The 12,544-nt window shown below is 31.9% G+C and overlaps 1 protein-coding gene across 1 annotated transcript in view; it reads right to left on the bottom strand.

Annotated features, from left to right (window-relative positions):
• LOC127727766 (uncharacterized) overlaps positions 1-7,174 on the bottom strand; it is a 65,066-nt gene extending 57,892 nt beyond the window's left edge. The window contains exons 1-5 of the mRNA XM_052234883.1: positions 7,165-7,174; positions 6,574-6,633; positions 4,428-4,690; positions 2,665-2,815; positions 2,025-2,084 (exon numbers count right to left, since the gene is read on the bottom strand). Of these exons, the coding sequence (XP_052090843.1) occupies positions 2,025-2,084; positions 2,665-2,815; positions 4,428-4,690; positions 6,574-6,633; positions 7,165-7,174 (544 nt within the window). The remainder of the gene's footprint in view (positions 1-2,024; positions 2,085-2,664; positions 2,816-4,427; positions 4,691-6,573; positions 6,634-7,164) is intronic.
• Between the last annotated feature and the right edge of the window lie 5,370 nt (positions 7,175-12,544).

Below are 12,544 nucleotides of genomic sequence, written 5' to 3'. Positions count from 1 at the left end.
CATGTCTTTTTTAAGCACTTCACCGATAATATATTTTGTTGAATATTGATAACAACACGGATACAAATTTGTAGTAAAAATAGTAGGCCTCAGTTTATATTGCACATTCGTTTGTTATAGGGAAATTTTACTTACTTGTAACGATGGTTTGTGAATTATAGTGATGTCTTAGGGTAAGACATTAGGCATTTACCAATTTGCAATGGTATGGTGTCTACTCAGTGAAGATGATATGTCAAAGAATTTTAACAGAGAAACACATAACCTGTGTTCATCTAAGATTTTTGATGGAGCTCCTGTTGTTTAGTTGAAAGTTTCTGTATCGTGTTTTTTGTTGGATTGTTGTTTGTCTTCTCATTAACTTTGGCCCATGGTAATGTCTGTGTTTCTACGTATTCTGCCTTTTGATTGTCTCTTTCATTCTATTTTACAGGTTTGCGGATTCGTGTTGCTTAGTCTTTAGTTGTCAATGTTGTGCTTTGTAAACTGTTGTTTGTCTCTTGGTGTTTTTTTTCTCCATAGCGTTATTTTCAATTAATGAGTTTGATTGTCCCTTTTGTATATCTATCGTCTTTCGTTTTAAATAATGTCATTTAAAAGATCCATTAGATAAATCGTTATAAAATGATGTTTTTTTAATTAGAATATAATGTCATTGACTATGCTATGTTACTGATTGGGTCAGAATTTCAACTGACTAATTTATGAAACGAGATATCATTGTTGAATTTTTTTAGTAAGATGGAACTTTATTTACATATGCTACATTTCAACACTATCTAAGTTCAACATATTTCAAATGAAGTCATTCTATTGAACATACCATTGTTTTTTTTATGTTGGTTTGGATTTGCATTTGTTTTCAAGTTGCAAAACCACATATACATTTAATAAAAAACATTAACAAACAACTTAAATAGCTATGAATTTCATACTGATTGTTCCCACAAGTGCTAAAATTAAAAAAACGATGTTTTGGAAATGTGCATCGACTTAATACATCAAAATAAAACAACTACGTTTCGGTTAAAACCGCCACAACAGCCCTGCACCTTTTGATCTCGATTTACGGCCTTGTCTAATACGTTAATTCCAGTGACCGATGACATACATCAATTCAAAATATCTAATAGATTGTGTCATTATTCTGTTAAAAGAAACTTTATTGAAACAGAAATCTTTACATTTCTCTTGAATCCATTTTTCAATTTACATTTTATAAAGTATAAGATGGCAGCTTGTAATTTTACTTAAAGGATGTACACCTCTGAGGAGCCAAAAATTTCGAGAATTAAACTTTTTTTCTTAACCTGATTTTTGGGTTTATATGACTGTAAAAATAATTGATGAAGAAAAAATCATATGGTGGTGCACTTCATTTTTTGCTACAGCCATTTGAAAGTACCCAATTTTGATGATTTTCCCATTTTTCATCAATTTTTACCAATTTTGGGGCTTTTATCATGAAAAAAATCAGTTTCACAATTAAACATTTTTTTCATATTTTCACTAAAGATGAAGTGAAGTAATCTGAATAAATTTAAATTAAAATAAATATGGGTAGGTGTTAATATAAGAAAATTTATAAAACTTTGTTGCTTTTTCGTGTCAAATTTACTTTATTGTCAATTTTGTAAATTTGGGATTTTCTCTGTTTTTAGAACAAAAAGTATGCTATTTCAACTTCTTTGTTATAAATGATTAAAAAAATGCTTATCTAAGAAATTTGAAAAGAAAAAAATTGATATGGGATGTACATGTAACTGGTACATCATTTCTTGTACCCCTCACCCATTTTCTCAACATTTTGGCTTATGAGATTGACTAAACTGGCTAAAAATTTTAAAATTTTAATACTCAGAAACTACTTATTGTAAATACACAATTTTTTCACAGAGTTAAGTTTGATTATAATATTTTTTAAATTCATTGATATTTTCCACTTGTATCACATGTTTTGGAAATAATTCCAGAACGAGATTTTAACGAGACTGAAACGTCAGAAGAATACATCCTTAACATACCTGTCGGTGTTGATAACACAGTTGTTGGTGATGTAGTAGGAGGGATAACTGTTGTAGTCTCTGTAAAATATATTAACATAATTGTTTCTTCTAAACACAAGAATATATGGTATCCGAAACAACACATTTATAGCAATTTGGTGTTTTATAGTTTAATAGAATGCAGCTTTTGAAAAATATCGTATCCTGTGATTATAACATCAGATTGACGAGATCATAACATTCATCAAAGGTATTGAAAATCTTAAATGCAATAATGGATGGAAGAAGAGATCATTCTTAACTAGTTCAACAGTATAATTACTTATTATCAATGGTCTTTCAAACGAGAGAGTAGTTCTCAGCTACAATCTCATCGAAGGGTGACAGCCATTGATAATCTGTTGAATGCTTTTTTGCATATGACGTTGTTGATGTTTATATTGACAACGTCATATGCAACGTTATTTGATTACAATAAAATGAAATTTTACCCTGTAGTCATTCATTTACAGTTACTTAGTATATGGAAAAGTATGAACTACTGTATGAAGCTTTGATGGGAAATTCAAGCAATTTGATTGGAGGATGAGTTGTAAATTAGTGCCAACTTATCAAAACAAAATATACTAATCATTTTACAAAAAACTGAAAAAATTACCTTTCCTACAGATTTTCACATTTACATTCTTCACAACAGGCGTCACGTCATCCGACACAGGTGTAATTATCAATTTAATCTTGTTACCGGGAACAATGTCCTTCTGAATATTCGGTAAATTTACCTCTACTGTTTTGTCATCTGGTTGAACCTGTTTAAAAACAAATCCATTATGTAACTTAGATTAGACGATAAAACAAATGCTGAATATAAAAAATAAAGTATATGTACAGTGGATATCTTTGACAGTCATTTGAGAACAGGTCTCTTTTAAGGACAAATGAGGAGTTGCGTGCAGGGAACTTTTTGTCTTCAAATAGCTGATAGAAAATGGCTAGTACATGCAAAAATCGATGTCATATGTAATAGAGAGTTTATAAAGACGAAAAGTTTGACAAAAAACTTTGAATTGATCGAAATACTAAGAATTAACTACCCCAGGAATTGATAAGCTTGGCTCTATTTGGCAAAATCTTTCAGAATATTTGGCCCTCAATGCTCTTCAACTTCGTATTATATTTGGCCTTTAAACAGTTTTGATTAGAGCGTCACTGATGAGTCTTTTGATGATGACACGTGCAATAGTATAAGCCTAGTATCTTTGTTAATTTATACTATCTAGTTGATTTTTACATGTGCTCAATATTTAGGGGCCTAAACACCATATGAGAATCGGAAAAAATCTATGTTTATAAAGTAAGCGCTTAGAAGTGTTCTATCTGTAACAAGTAAAATAGTGAATGGAAATGGGGAATGTGTCAAGGAGACAACAACCCCACCAAAGAGTAAATACACAGCCGAAGGCCACCAATGTGTCTTCAACACAGCGAGAAAATCCCGCACCCGGAGGCGGACTTCAGTCGGCCCATAAACAAAATTGTGTATTAGTTCCGTGAAAATGGACGTCATACTAAAATCCTAAACATATAAATGAACTAAAATGAAAAAAACTTTCAAGACTAACAATGGTCAGAGGCTCCTGACTTGGGACAGGCGCAAAAATGTGGCGGGGTTAAACATGTTTAGTGAGATCTCAACCCTCCCCCTATACCTCTAGCCAATGTAGATTAAACAAACACACAGCAATACGTACAGTAAAACTCAGTTTAAAAGAAGTCCGAGTCCGATGTCAGAATAGGTAACAAAAGAAACTAAGGAAAATGACAATGATACATAAATTAACAAAGGACTACTAGCAGTTACTGACAAGAACTACATATTTGTACTTATGTATTATTTCAGACTTGAAATTGACATAAAAAGATCAAATTTCACTGAAAAGTTAGCAAAAAGTTTGAGATGTAACCATACGTTTAGAAATAGTACTGTAGAAATCTTTTTATTCTGCAAACTGCAACTTTGAATTGAGTTTCATGTTTTGTTATATATCTATGGATATCTAAAAATGTGGAATATTTTTTTTGTCATTTTTAACATTTCAGAAGAAGTTTTATTTGATAAGAAAACCTGTTACCTACGTGTACGTTTGTATTACCTTAATAAAAAAGAGTGTGATATAACACTTTTTGCAACATTACCATAACGATTCCTTTCTATCATATAACTGAAATACTGCTTAAAAAAGAGCTAGGCATTAACTAGTAGGTCATTCCTTTTTCTTAAAAACTTGACTAGTAAATGGGAGAGAAAATTTAATTATTCAATTAGAATTTCCCAAAACCCTTCCTAATTAAACATAAATAATGAAACTATTTGTAGTTCTTCAACGCTAAAATAACCCATTGTCTTGATATGTATCATACCTTGAAAGGCTCATCAAAAACAACATCATCGTCATTTAAAACAATGATTTGAATAGTGTCGACCTTTTCTGTTTCTACAATTACATCCATGATTGAATCCGGTTCCTTCCATGACAATACAATGCTTGGAGTAGTATCATCAGTTGCTGGGGTCCATCCTTCAGGTTCCAGAACTTGATCTGCCTCATTTGGATTGGACGAAGTAATTACTTCTTCAACATCTAAGGTATCAGATATCGTATTTACCGGGCACTCTTTGATTGCTTTAAATATAAATATACACAAATACTATAATCAATTGAATGCATATTTATTATAGAGACTTTCTATTTATATGTTTGGATTTAGATATTTCTGTTGGGGGATCCAAGTTCGTTCAATTTTTTTGGAAAAAGGAATATGGGGATCAATATCTTTAAAAAAATCTTTTGAATATTCTAACGGCATTATTTATCTGATACAAAGCGTTTGTGTGTAAACCTTCCTAAGAACATATAGTTTAAAACGCTCTATTAAAGGCTACAGTATTTTACTGATGTTCTAATCTCGAATCTAATCTCAAAAAAGAGGGACGAAAGATACCAGAGGGACAGTCAAACTCATAGATCGAAAACAAACTGACAACGTCATGGCCAACAATAAAAAGACAAACAGACAAATAATAGTACAGATGACACAACATAGAAAACTAAAGACTAAGCAACACGAACCCCACCAAAACATGGGGGTGATCTCAGGTGCTCCGGAAGGGTAAGCAGATCCTGCTCCACATGTGGCACCCGTCGTGTTGCTTATGTTATTACAAATCCGGTAAGTAGTATAATTCGGTAGGTCACTTTCGTGAAAAGGGAAGGGTATTGTAGTTACGACATAAGGAACATATCCGATATCATCTTTTATTCCATTACGGTCAACCAACTCGTGTTGGCGTCAAAAATGCATAAAAAAATACATTAGGCATTACCAATTTGCAATGGTATGATGTCTACTCACTGAAGATGACATGTCAAAGAATTTTAACAGAGAAACACATCAAGGGTCATAGGTGGAGTAAGACCTGTTGACCTTTCTGGATCATCTGTGTTTATCCAAGATTTTTAATAATAATGATAAATTCTTTATTTTCAGAAGGTTACACAGTTAACAAAACAGTTAATCAGCCCCGTGGCCTTCTAATCTACATATAAGAATAGAGTTCGTGTTGTTCAATAGAAAGTTTCTGTATCGTGTTTTTTGTTTGACTGTTGTTTGTCCTCTCATTATCGTTTGTCCATGGTGATGTCTGTGTTTCTACGTTTTCTGCTTTTTTATTTTCTCTTTTATTCTATTTGACAGGTTTGCGGGATTCGTGTTGCTTAGTCTTTAGTTTTCTATGTTGTGTTTTGTAAACTGTTGTGTGTCACTAAATATTTTTCACCATGGCGTTTTTTTCGACTAATGAGTTTGAATGTCCCTTTGGTATCTTTCGTCTCTCTTTTGTTAAAATGAATATCTATCGTCTTTCTTTTTAAAAACGTTATTCAAAAGATCCATGAGATAATTCGTTATATAAAAGGATTTCTATCTAAATTGAAAACAATGTCATTGACTATGTTAAGTCACTGATTGGGTCAGAATTTCAACTGAATAATTCATGAAACGAGATATCGATTTTTTTCCCCGAGTATTTTATAGTAAAATGGAACTTTATGTACATATACCAAAGTTCAACACTATCTAATTCTAACATATTTCAAATGAAGTCATTCTATTGAACATACCACTGTTTTTTTGTGAGTTTGGATTTTCATTTGTTTTCAAGTTCAAAACCACATTTACATTTAATAAAAAAAAAAACATTAACATAAAACTTTAATAGCTATGAATTTCATACTGATTATTCCCACAAGTGCTAAAATAAAAAATAGGTTAAAACCGCCACAACAGCCCTGCACTTTTTGATCTCGATTTACGGCATTGTTTAATACGTAAATTCCAGTGAACGATGCAATACACCAATTCAAAATATATAATAGATTGTTTCATTATTCTGTATAAAGACACTTTATTGAAACAGAAATCTTTACAGTTCGCTTGAATTTAATTTTCAATTTTTCCTTTTATCAACAAGGTTTAATTTGCAGCTTGCAACTTTACGTTAACGTACCTGTCGTTGTTGATACCAACGTTGTTGGTGATGTAGTAGGAAGGATGACTGTTGTAATCTCTGGAAAATATATTTACTTTATTGCTTTCTCCAAATTCAAAACTAAATTACATCATCAACAATATATGTGCATTGTGTTATTCATATATCGTGAATGTTCAGGAAAATGTACACAACGTTGCAATTTTTTTGTAGCTGAAAATGAATGGTTACATTTCTTCTTTTTTAATTTATATCCGCAAAAGATTGAAAAATAGTAAAATAAACAAAATAAACCCAAACATTGGTAACTGAAATAATCACATCCATAATTACATTTATAACGGTTATTCACGCGAAACGGAAGGTTTATGATTCGAAGGCTAATATGATAACGGCTTTGTGACATTAAAGAAAAATTGAGTTATAAGAGTGTGTGAATTCGTCATGTGAAGCATTTTAATAGCCATGTTGTCTATTCACTTAAGCTTACGTTATCAAAAAGTGCTACTTTAAAAAAAAAAACTGTCAATTTCATTAATGCATGAGATACGGTAAGTAAAATAAGATGACGATATTTAAAAAATCCTTGAAGCGAAACCTAAAACAAACTTTGCTTCATATCTGTCACCCCATATTCCATAACCTATGTCAGTCGGCAGTATTTATTTATGTTAATGCCTAAATACAAACATTTCTTTCTTTTATTTTTCTTTATAGATATCACATATCCACATTACGCTATTACGTACCTTTTGGATGAATACATGCAATAACTTCTGTATCTGAAACAATAGGTGGTTCTCCCCTTAGTGGCGACAAAAGTGTTATTACAATTTCTGTACCAATAACACCATTGAACGTTAGAACTACTGGTTCTTCTCCAGTTGACTTTGGCGTTTGCTGTAACAAATTATCAAAGATACGGTTATGACACACATAACAGTATTTATACAAAATATGAAAAAAATTGTCCGTAAAATTATTAGAAATATGTAAGCTCTGTACTATTCTCCGCCTTACTATTATGTTTGGAATTAACAAATTCTGAAATATTTTGAATGCTGACATATTCATACTAAAAAGGACCACTTTTGATCTAGAAATGAATACCTTTACGGTAAAGCATTTACAAATCTTTAAATTGCTGTAACGAGATGTCATAATATTTATAAATAATATTAGAAAAATGACATGTCTGCATGGGCTCCGTATGCACATTTTTGTGTGATGAACATAAACAAGTAATCAATAGTGATGCAAACAAAGCAATAAAGCAAATATTCACACATACATTTGTACACCTAGTAGTTCCTATATAACATCATTGAATACTAGATTGGGCCTTACTCAGATGCTTTTTTTTAAACATCCCCATTAAAACGTTAAAAAAAGAAGTAACGAGTAAATTATTAGAGGAATACTGATTCTATGATAATTAATTGCAAGTTTGTTATATCTGCATATTCGAGACTTACTGTTACAGTTATCACTGATACTCCTTTAACATTCTTCAATTCAGCTTCTATTCTTCGTACATTAGTGACAGTCATACCAACGTCGTATATCTTTGGACTGTCGTCATCGTCATTTAATTTCAAAACCAGTACAGGGTTTCTAGCATCGGCAATCCATCCAGAGGATAACAATGTGTCTTCTGGACTAAAGCCGTTTGCAGAATCATCGGTAGAAACTGTCAGCATTGCTGTAGTAAGTTCATCTAAAGCGGTCTTCATACACTCTGTTTAATGAAAAAAAACGTCTTCAGGATTTTAGTATATTTTGTAGAATATTTCAAGAAAATACTAATGGAGTAGCAAAAGAGGGTGAGCAAAGTGAGATAACAACTCATCACAGGCTACAAAAGATGAACAGACAAATAATACTCCTTAGAAATATAGACACTAATAAAATGAAGATTCAGCCACACAAATAGCCAAATAAATAGATAAGATAGTAGATATAGGATATATGGACAACTTTGCAAATGCCAGTAATTGAGCAGGAACTCCTGACCCGTCAAGAGCATCTTAATAAAGCCCAAAATTAGATTAAAGGTTTGTGTTGACTTTGCTTGTCTTTGGTTTTCTGCTATTCTATTTTTAATGTCGTTGTGGTTTCTATCGGTAAAAGTCTTGTATATTCTTCATTGTATATAATAAGGATGTATTTATTTCAAACTTTCACCCTCAGTCAAGTTTTGGGTACAAAGAATTAACATGCATCGATAGTTTATGAATTTCGTGATGCCAGTGATAATATATTCAAGTAAAAAACTAACTTATTGTCTCAACCGCAGACATATCCTTCTACGATCATATCTTAATCAAAATTGAGAATGGAAACGGGGAATGCGTCAAAGAGACAACAACCCGACCAAAGAGCAGAAAACAGCCAAACGCCACCAATGGGTCAACAGTGAGAAAATCCTGCACCCGGAGGCGGGCTTCAGCTGGCCCCTAAACAATAATGTTTACTAGTTGAACGAAAATGAACGTCACACTAAGCTTCGAAACATATAAAAGAATTACTATATTGTAAATTGATTATCAACGTCACATAAAGTTACATTACTTCACACAAACTATTCTTATTCTGATCATCTGACGATTTTTAATATTAACTGGCCTCAAATTCTGCCGATTTCAAATAAAAAAAAAATCAAGACTTATAGAGCTGTGTCTTGTTACTTTATGTGTTTTGGAACAGCAGTATCCATCATTACATTTATTGTATATTTCTCTTTACGTTTGGTCTACATAGGAAAAGGTGATTATTTGTGTACACGTCAAATTGGTCTAAACACACCTCATCGTATGCCTATACCAAATTAAGCTACATTTACTATGTGTTATTCGTAGTTTTTTGCTTTTTTGTCTGTACAACTTTTTTAGGAGTAGTCGGTTGTTTGTGTTTGATATTATCTGGTATACTGTCAAATATTGTTGTATGTATTACAGAAAAAAGATTATAACGCTTGTCCCTAGCCCTCTTATATTCGATTGTTTAGTTCATATTTCGACAAGTGTAAAGCGGGTATTTTCTACCTGTTACTTTAACATACCTGTCGTGGTCGATAACAAAGTTGTTGGTGCTGTTGTTGGTGTTGTTGGTGTTGTTGATGGTGCTGTTGTTGGTGCTGTTGTTGTTGGTGCTGTTGTTGCTGCTGCTGTTGTTGGTGTTGTTGTTGCTGCTGCTGTTGTTGGTGTTGTTTTTGGTGTTGTTGTTGCTGCTGTTGTTGGTGGGACGACTGTTGTAATCTCTAAAAAAGATATTGACATCATAAAATACATATCATAGCATAGTTAAATGTAATGCTGCTTCTAAAATGATAAAATTTCCCAAAACTTCTATCGAATATTACATGCAAACACAGCAAGAAGATAACATGCTTAACTAGTTCTATTTCTTAAACTAAATGTTGTTCTGAAATGTCTGAAAAGGTTGTGTCAAGCGTTTTTGAATTATGTTTACAATTTTGCAGAATATACTTTTTTCAATTTACCTATCTTTTACATGTAATCAAATTATGCCCAAATCTGCATATCAGGCAAAACGTCGACGACCACATTTTCATGTGGCGAATTTGTGGTAGCTTTCATCAACATAAATTAGTATTATTTTATTACCTGGAAGATATTCTCTTTCTTTCAAATAAAAACCCAAAAAAGCCTTAATACTTATTGTTCTACAAAAGATACCTTGATTTCAATGAAATACAATTTGACATATTAAGTCACCCATGAATTGGTACTTAGTACACAGAAATAGATTGTACTTCCGTATAAAGCTTAGAGGGGAATTTGAAGCAATTCGTTTGAAAGAGGAATTGTTAATATGTGCTTATTTAATGAAAATAGAATATTAGATTGAATATCATTAAAAAAAACAATTACCTTTTCTACAGACTTTAACGTCCACATTTTTCACAACAGGCGTTACATAGTCTGACACAGGTGTAATTATCAATTTAATCTTGTTACCCGGAACTATGTCCTCCTTGATATTTGGTAAATTTACATCTACTGTTTTGTCATCTGGTTGAACCTGTGAAAAAAGAAAGCAGTTTTGTAATTTGAATGAGACACTATGACATATTTTGGACGAAGGCAATACAGTCTATCTAAAATCAGCAACATCCAAGTTTTGCCAAATACAGCTAAGTTAATCTATTCCTGAGGTAGAAAAGCCTTAGTATTTCAAAAATTCAAAGTTTTGTATACAGTTAATTTACAGAAGAGAGTACATTTGCTTGAGAAGAATTGTACATATAGACCAAAAGTAAGAAAAACTATTTAGTTGATTCTTACAGACGTTCTGTATTTATGGATTTAAAAACCATATGAAAATCTGTCAAAGTCAATGCGTTTTAACAGTATAAGCTTAGAAGTGGACGACATATATAAATTTTGTATTATCTCAGCTTTTCCATTCAAATAAATAAAAATAAAAGGAGTAGATTCACGAAGGGTTAATATTGGGTCAACAATTCCGTGAAATTCAACTTCAGTCATAAAACTAAAAAACAATAAAAAGTGATGATAGATTGATTGGTGTTCAACGCCAATTCCAGCTATATTGGCTTTTTTTAGGCGGACCGTTTTCATTAGTGGAGGAAGCCGAGCAGTGCCCGGAGAGAACCACTGACCTTCGGCAGGAAACTTTCAATCCTAGTCAATTAAGATTGGAGCCGAGAACACCAACCATCTGCTCGAAGAATTTGATGACAAAATATGTAAAGTTGTCTAACAAAAAACCAATCCAACAAGCTCAGACCAATTAGAACAGCTGTGATAGTTTTTTATTAATATTTTGGTCAAAGGGGTCGGTCAATGTTTTTCAGAAAGAAATAGACCTTACAAATACTTAAAAACAGGTAAACTTGATAGCAATTTGTAAAATATCATCCCTTGAAGGTGTCATCATTCTTAAAATGATCAGCAGACAACAAAAGTGTTTAGTGTACCTTAAATTCCAAATTTAAGATGACAAATAAAGGATTTACATATGGTATAACAAAGAAAATCATTTTTACGGCTAATTTAAGGCCTTCATGGTCATATTCATATAAGATCGAATTTCAGTGGTAAGTTGGCTCAAATAAAGTATTTATTACACCCATAGAATTTTGGCCTACTACTAGTATATCTTTTAACTCTGCAAACTGCCAAGGTGATTGTTTTGTTTGATATCTTAAAATGTAAAATACTATTTTTGTTTTGTTTTTGGTTTACCTTAATGTACGTTTGTATGACCAAAATTACAAATACTGAGATATACTACTTATCGCAACATAACTAAAGCTTTTCTTTTATCATTTCATTAAAATACTGCAATAGGAATATCAAGGAGCTAGACAGTAATACGTAGGTAATTTTTTCTGCAAACCTAATAGTAAATTGAGGCTAAAACAATTTTTGGTCACAACAATTCTAGGAATTACAAGTGTTCTTGAGAATTTGATTATTCGTCTAAAATTTCACAAATCCATTATTTAAACATACATAAAATATAAGAGTATATGTAGTTATTCATCGCTAACACAACTACTTATGTGACGATATATCATACCTCGAAAGGCTCATCAAAAACAACGTCATTGTCATTGTAAACAATGATTTGGACAGTTTCAACGTTTTCTGGTTCTAACGTTACATCCATTATTGAAACCGGTTCTTTCCATGACAAAATTACGCTTGGAATAGTGTCTCCAGTTGCTGGGGTCCATCCTTCAGGCTCCAGAACTTGGTCTGCCTCATTTGGATTAGATGAAGTAATCACTTTTTCAACATCTAAGGTATCAGATACCGTATTTACTGGGCACTCTTTGATTGCTACAAATATAGATATTAACTTATACTATAATCAATTGTTTACATACCTATTATAAGGACTCTCTTTATAAATTGTATTCGCATCGAAATACTATACTTTTTTTTTTTGATAAGTTTTATTATCATTATATGAACAAATATGGCAAAACAACGATGGC

The sequence above is a fragment of the Mytilus californianus genome, unplaced genomic scaffold, assembly GCF_021869535.1.
Source record: "Mytilus californianus isolate M0D057914Y unplaced genomic scaffold, xbMytCali1.0.p SCAF_2, whole genome shotgun sequence".
NCBI lineage: Eukaryota > Metazoa > Mollusca > Bivalvia > Mytilida > Mytilidae > Mytilus > Mytilus californianus.
The sequence above is the reverse complement of the archived record's forward strand: the minus strand, read 5'-3'. Positions and strand labels throughout refer to the sequence as shown.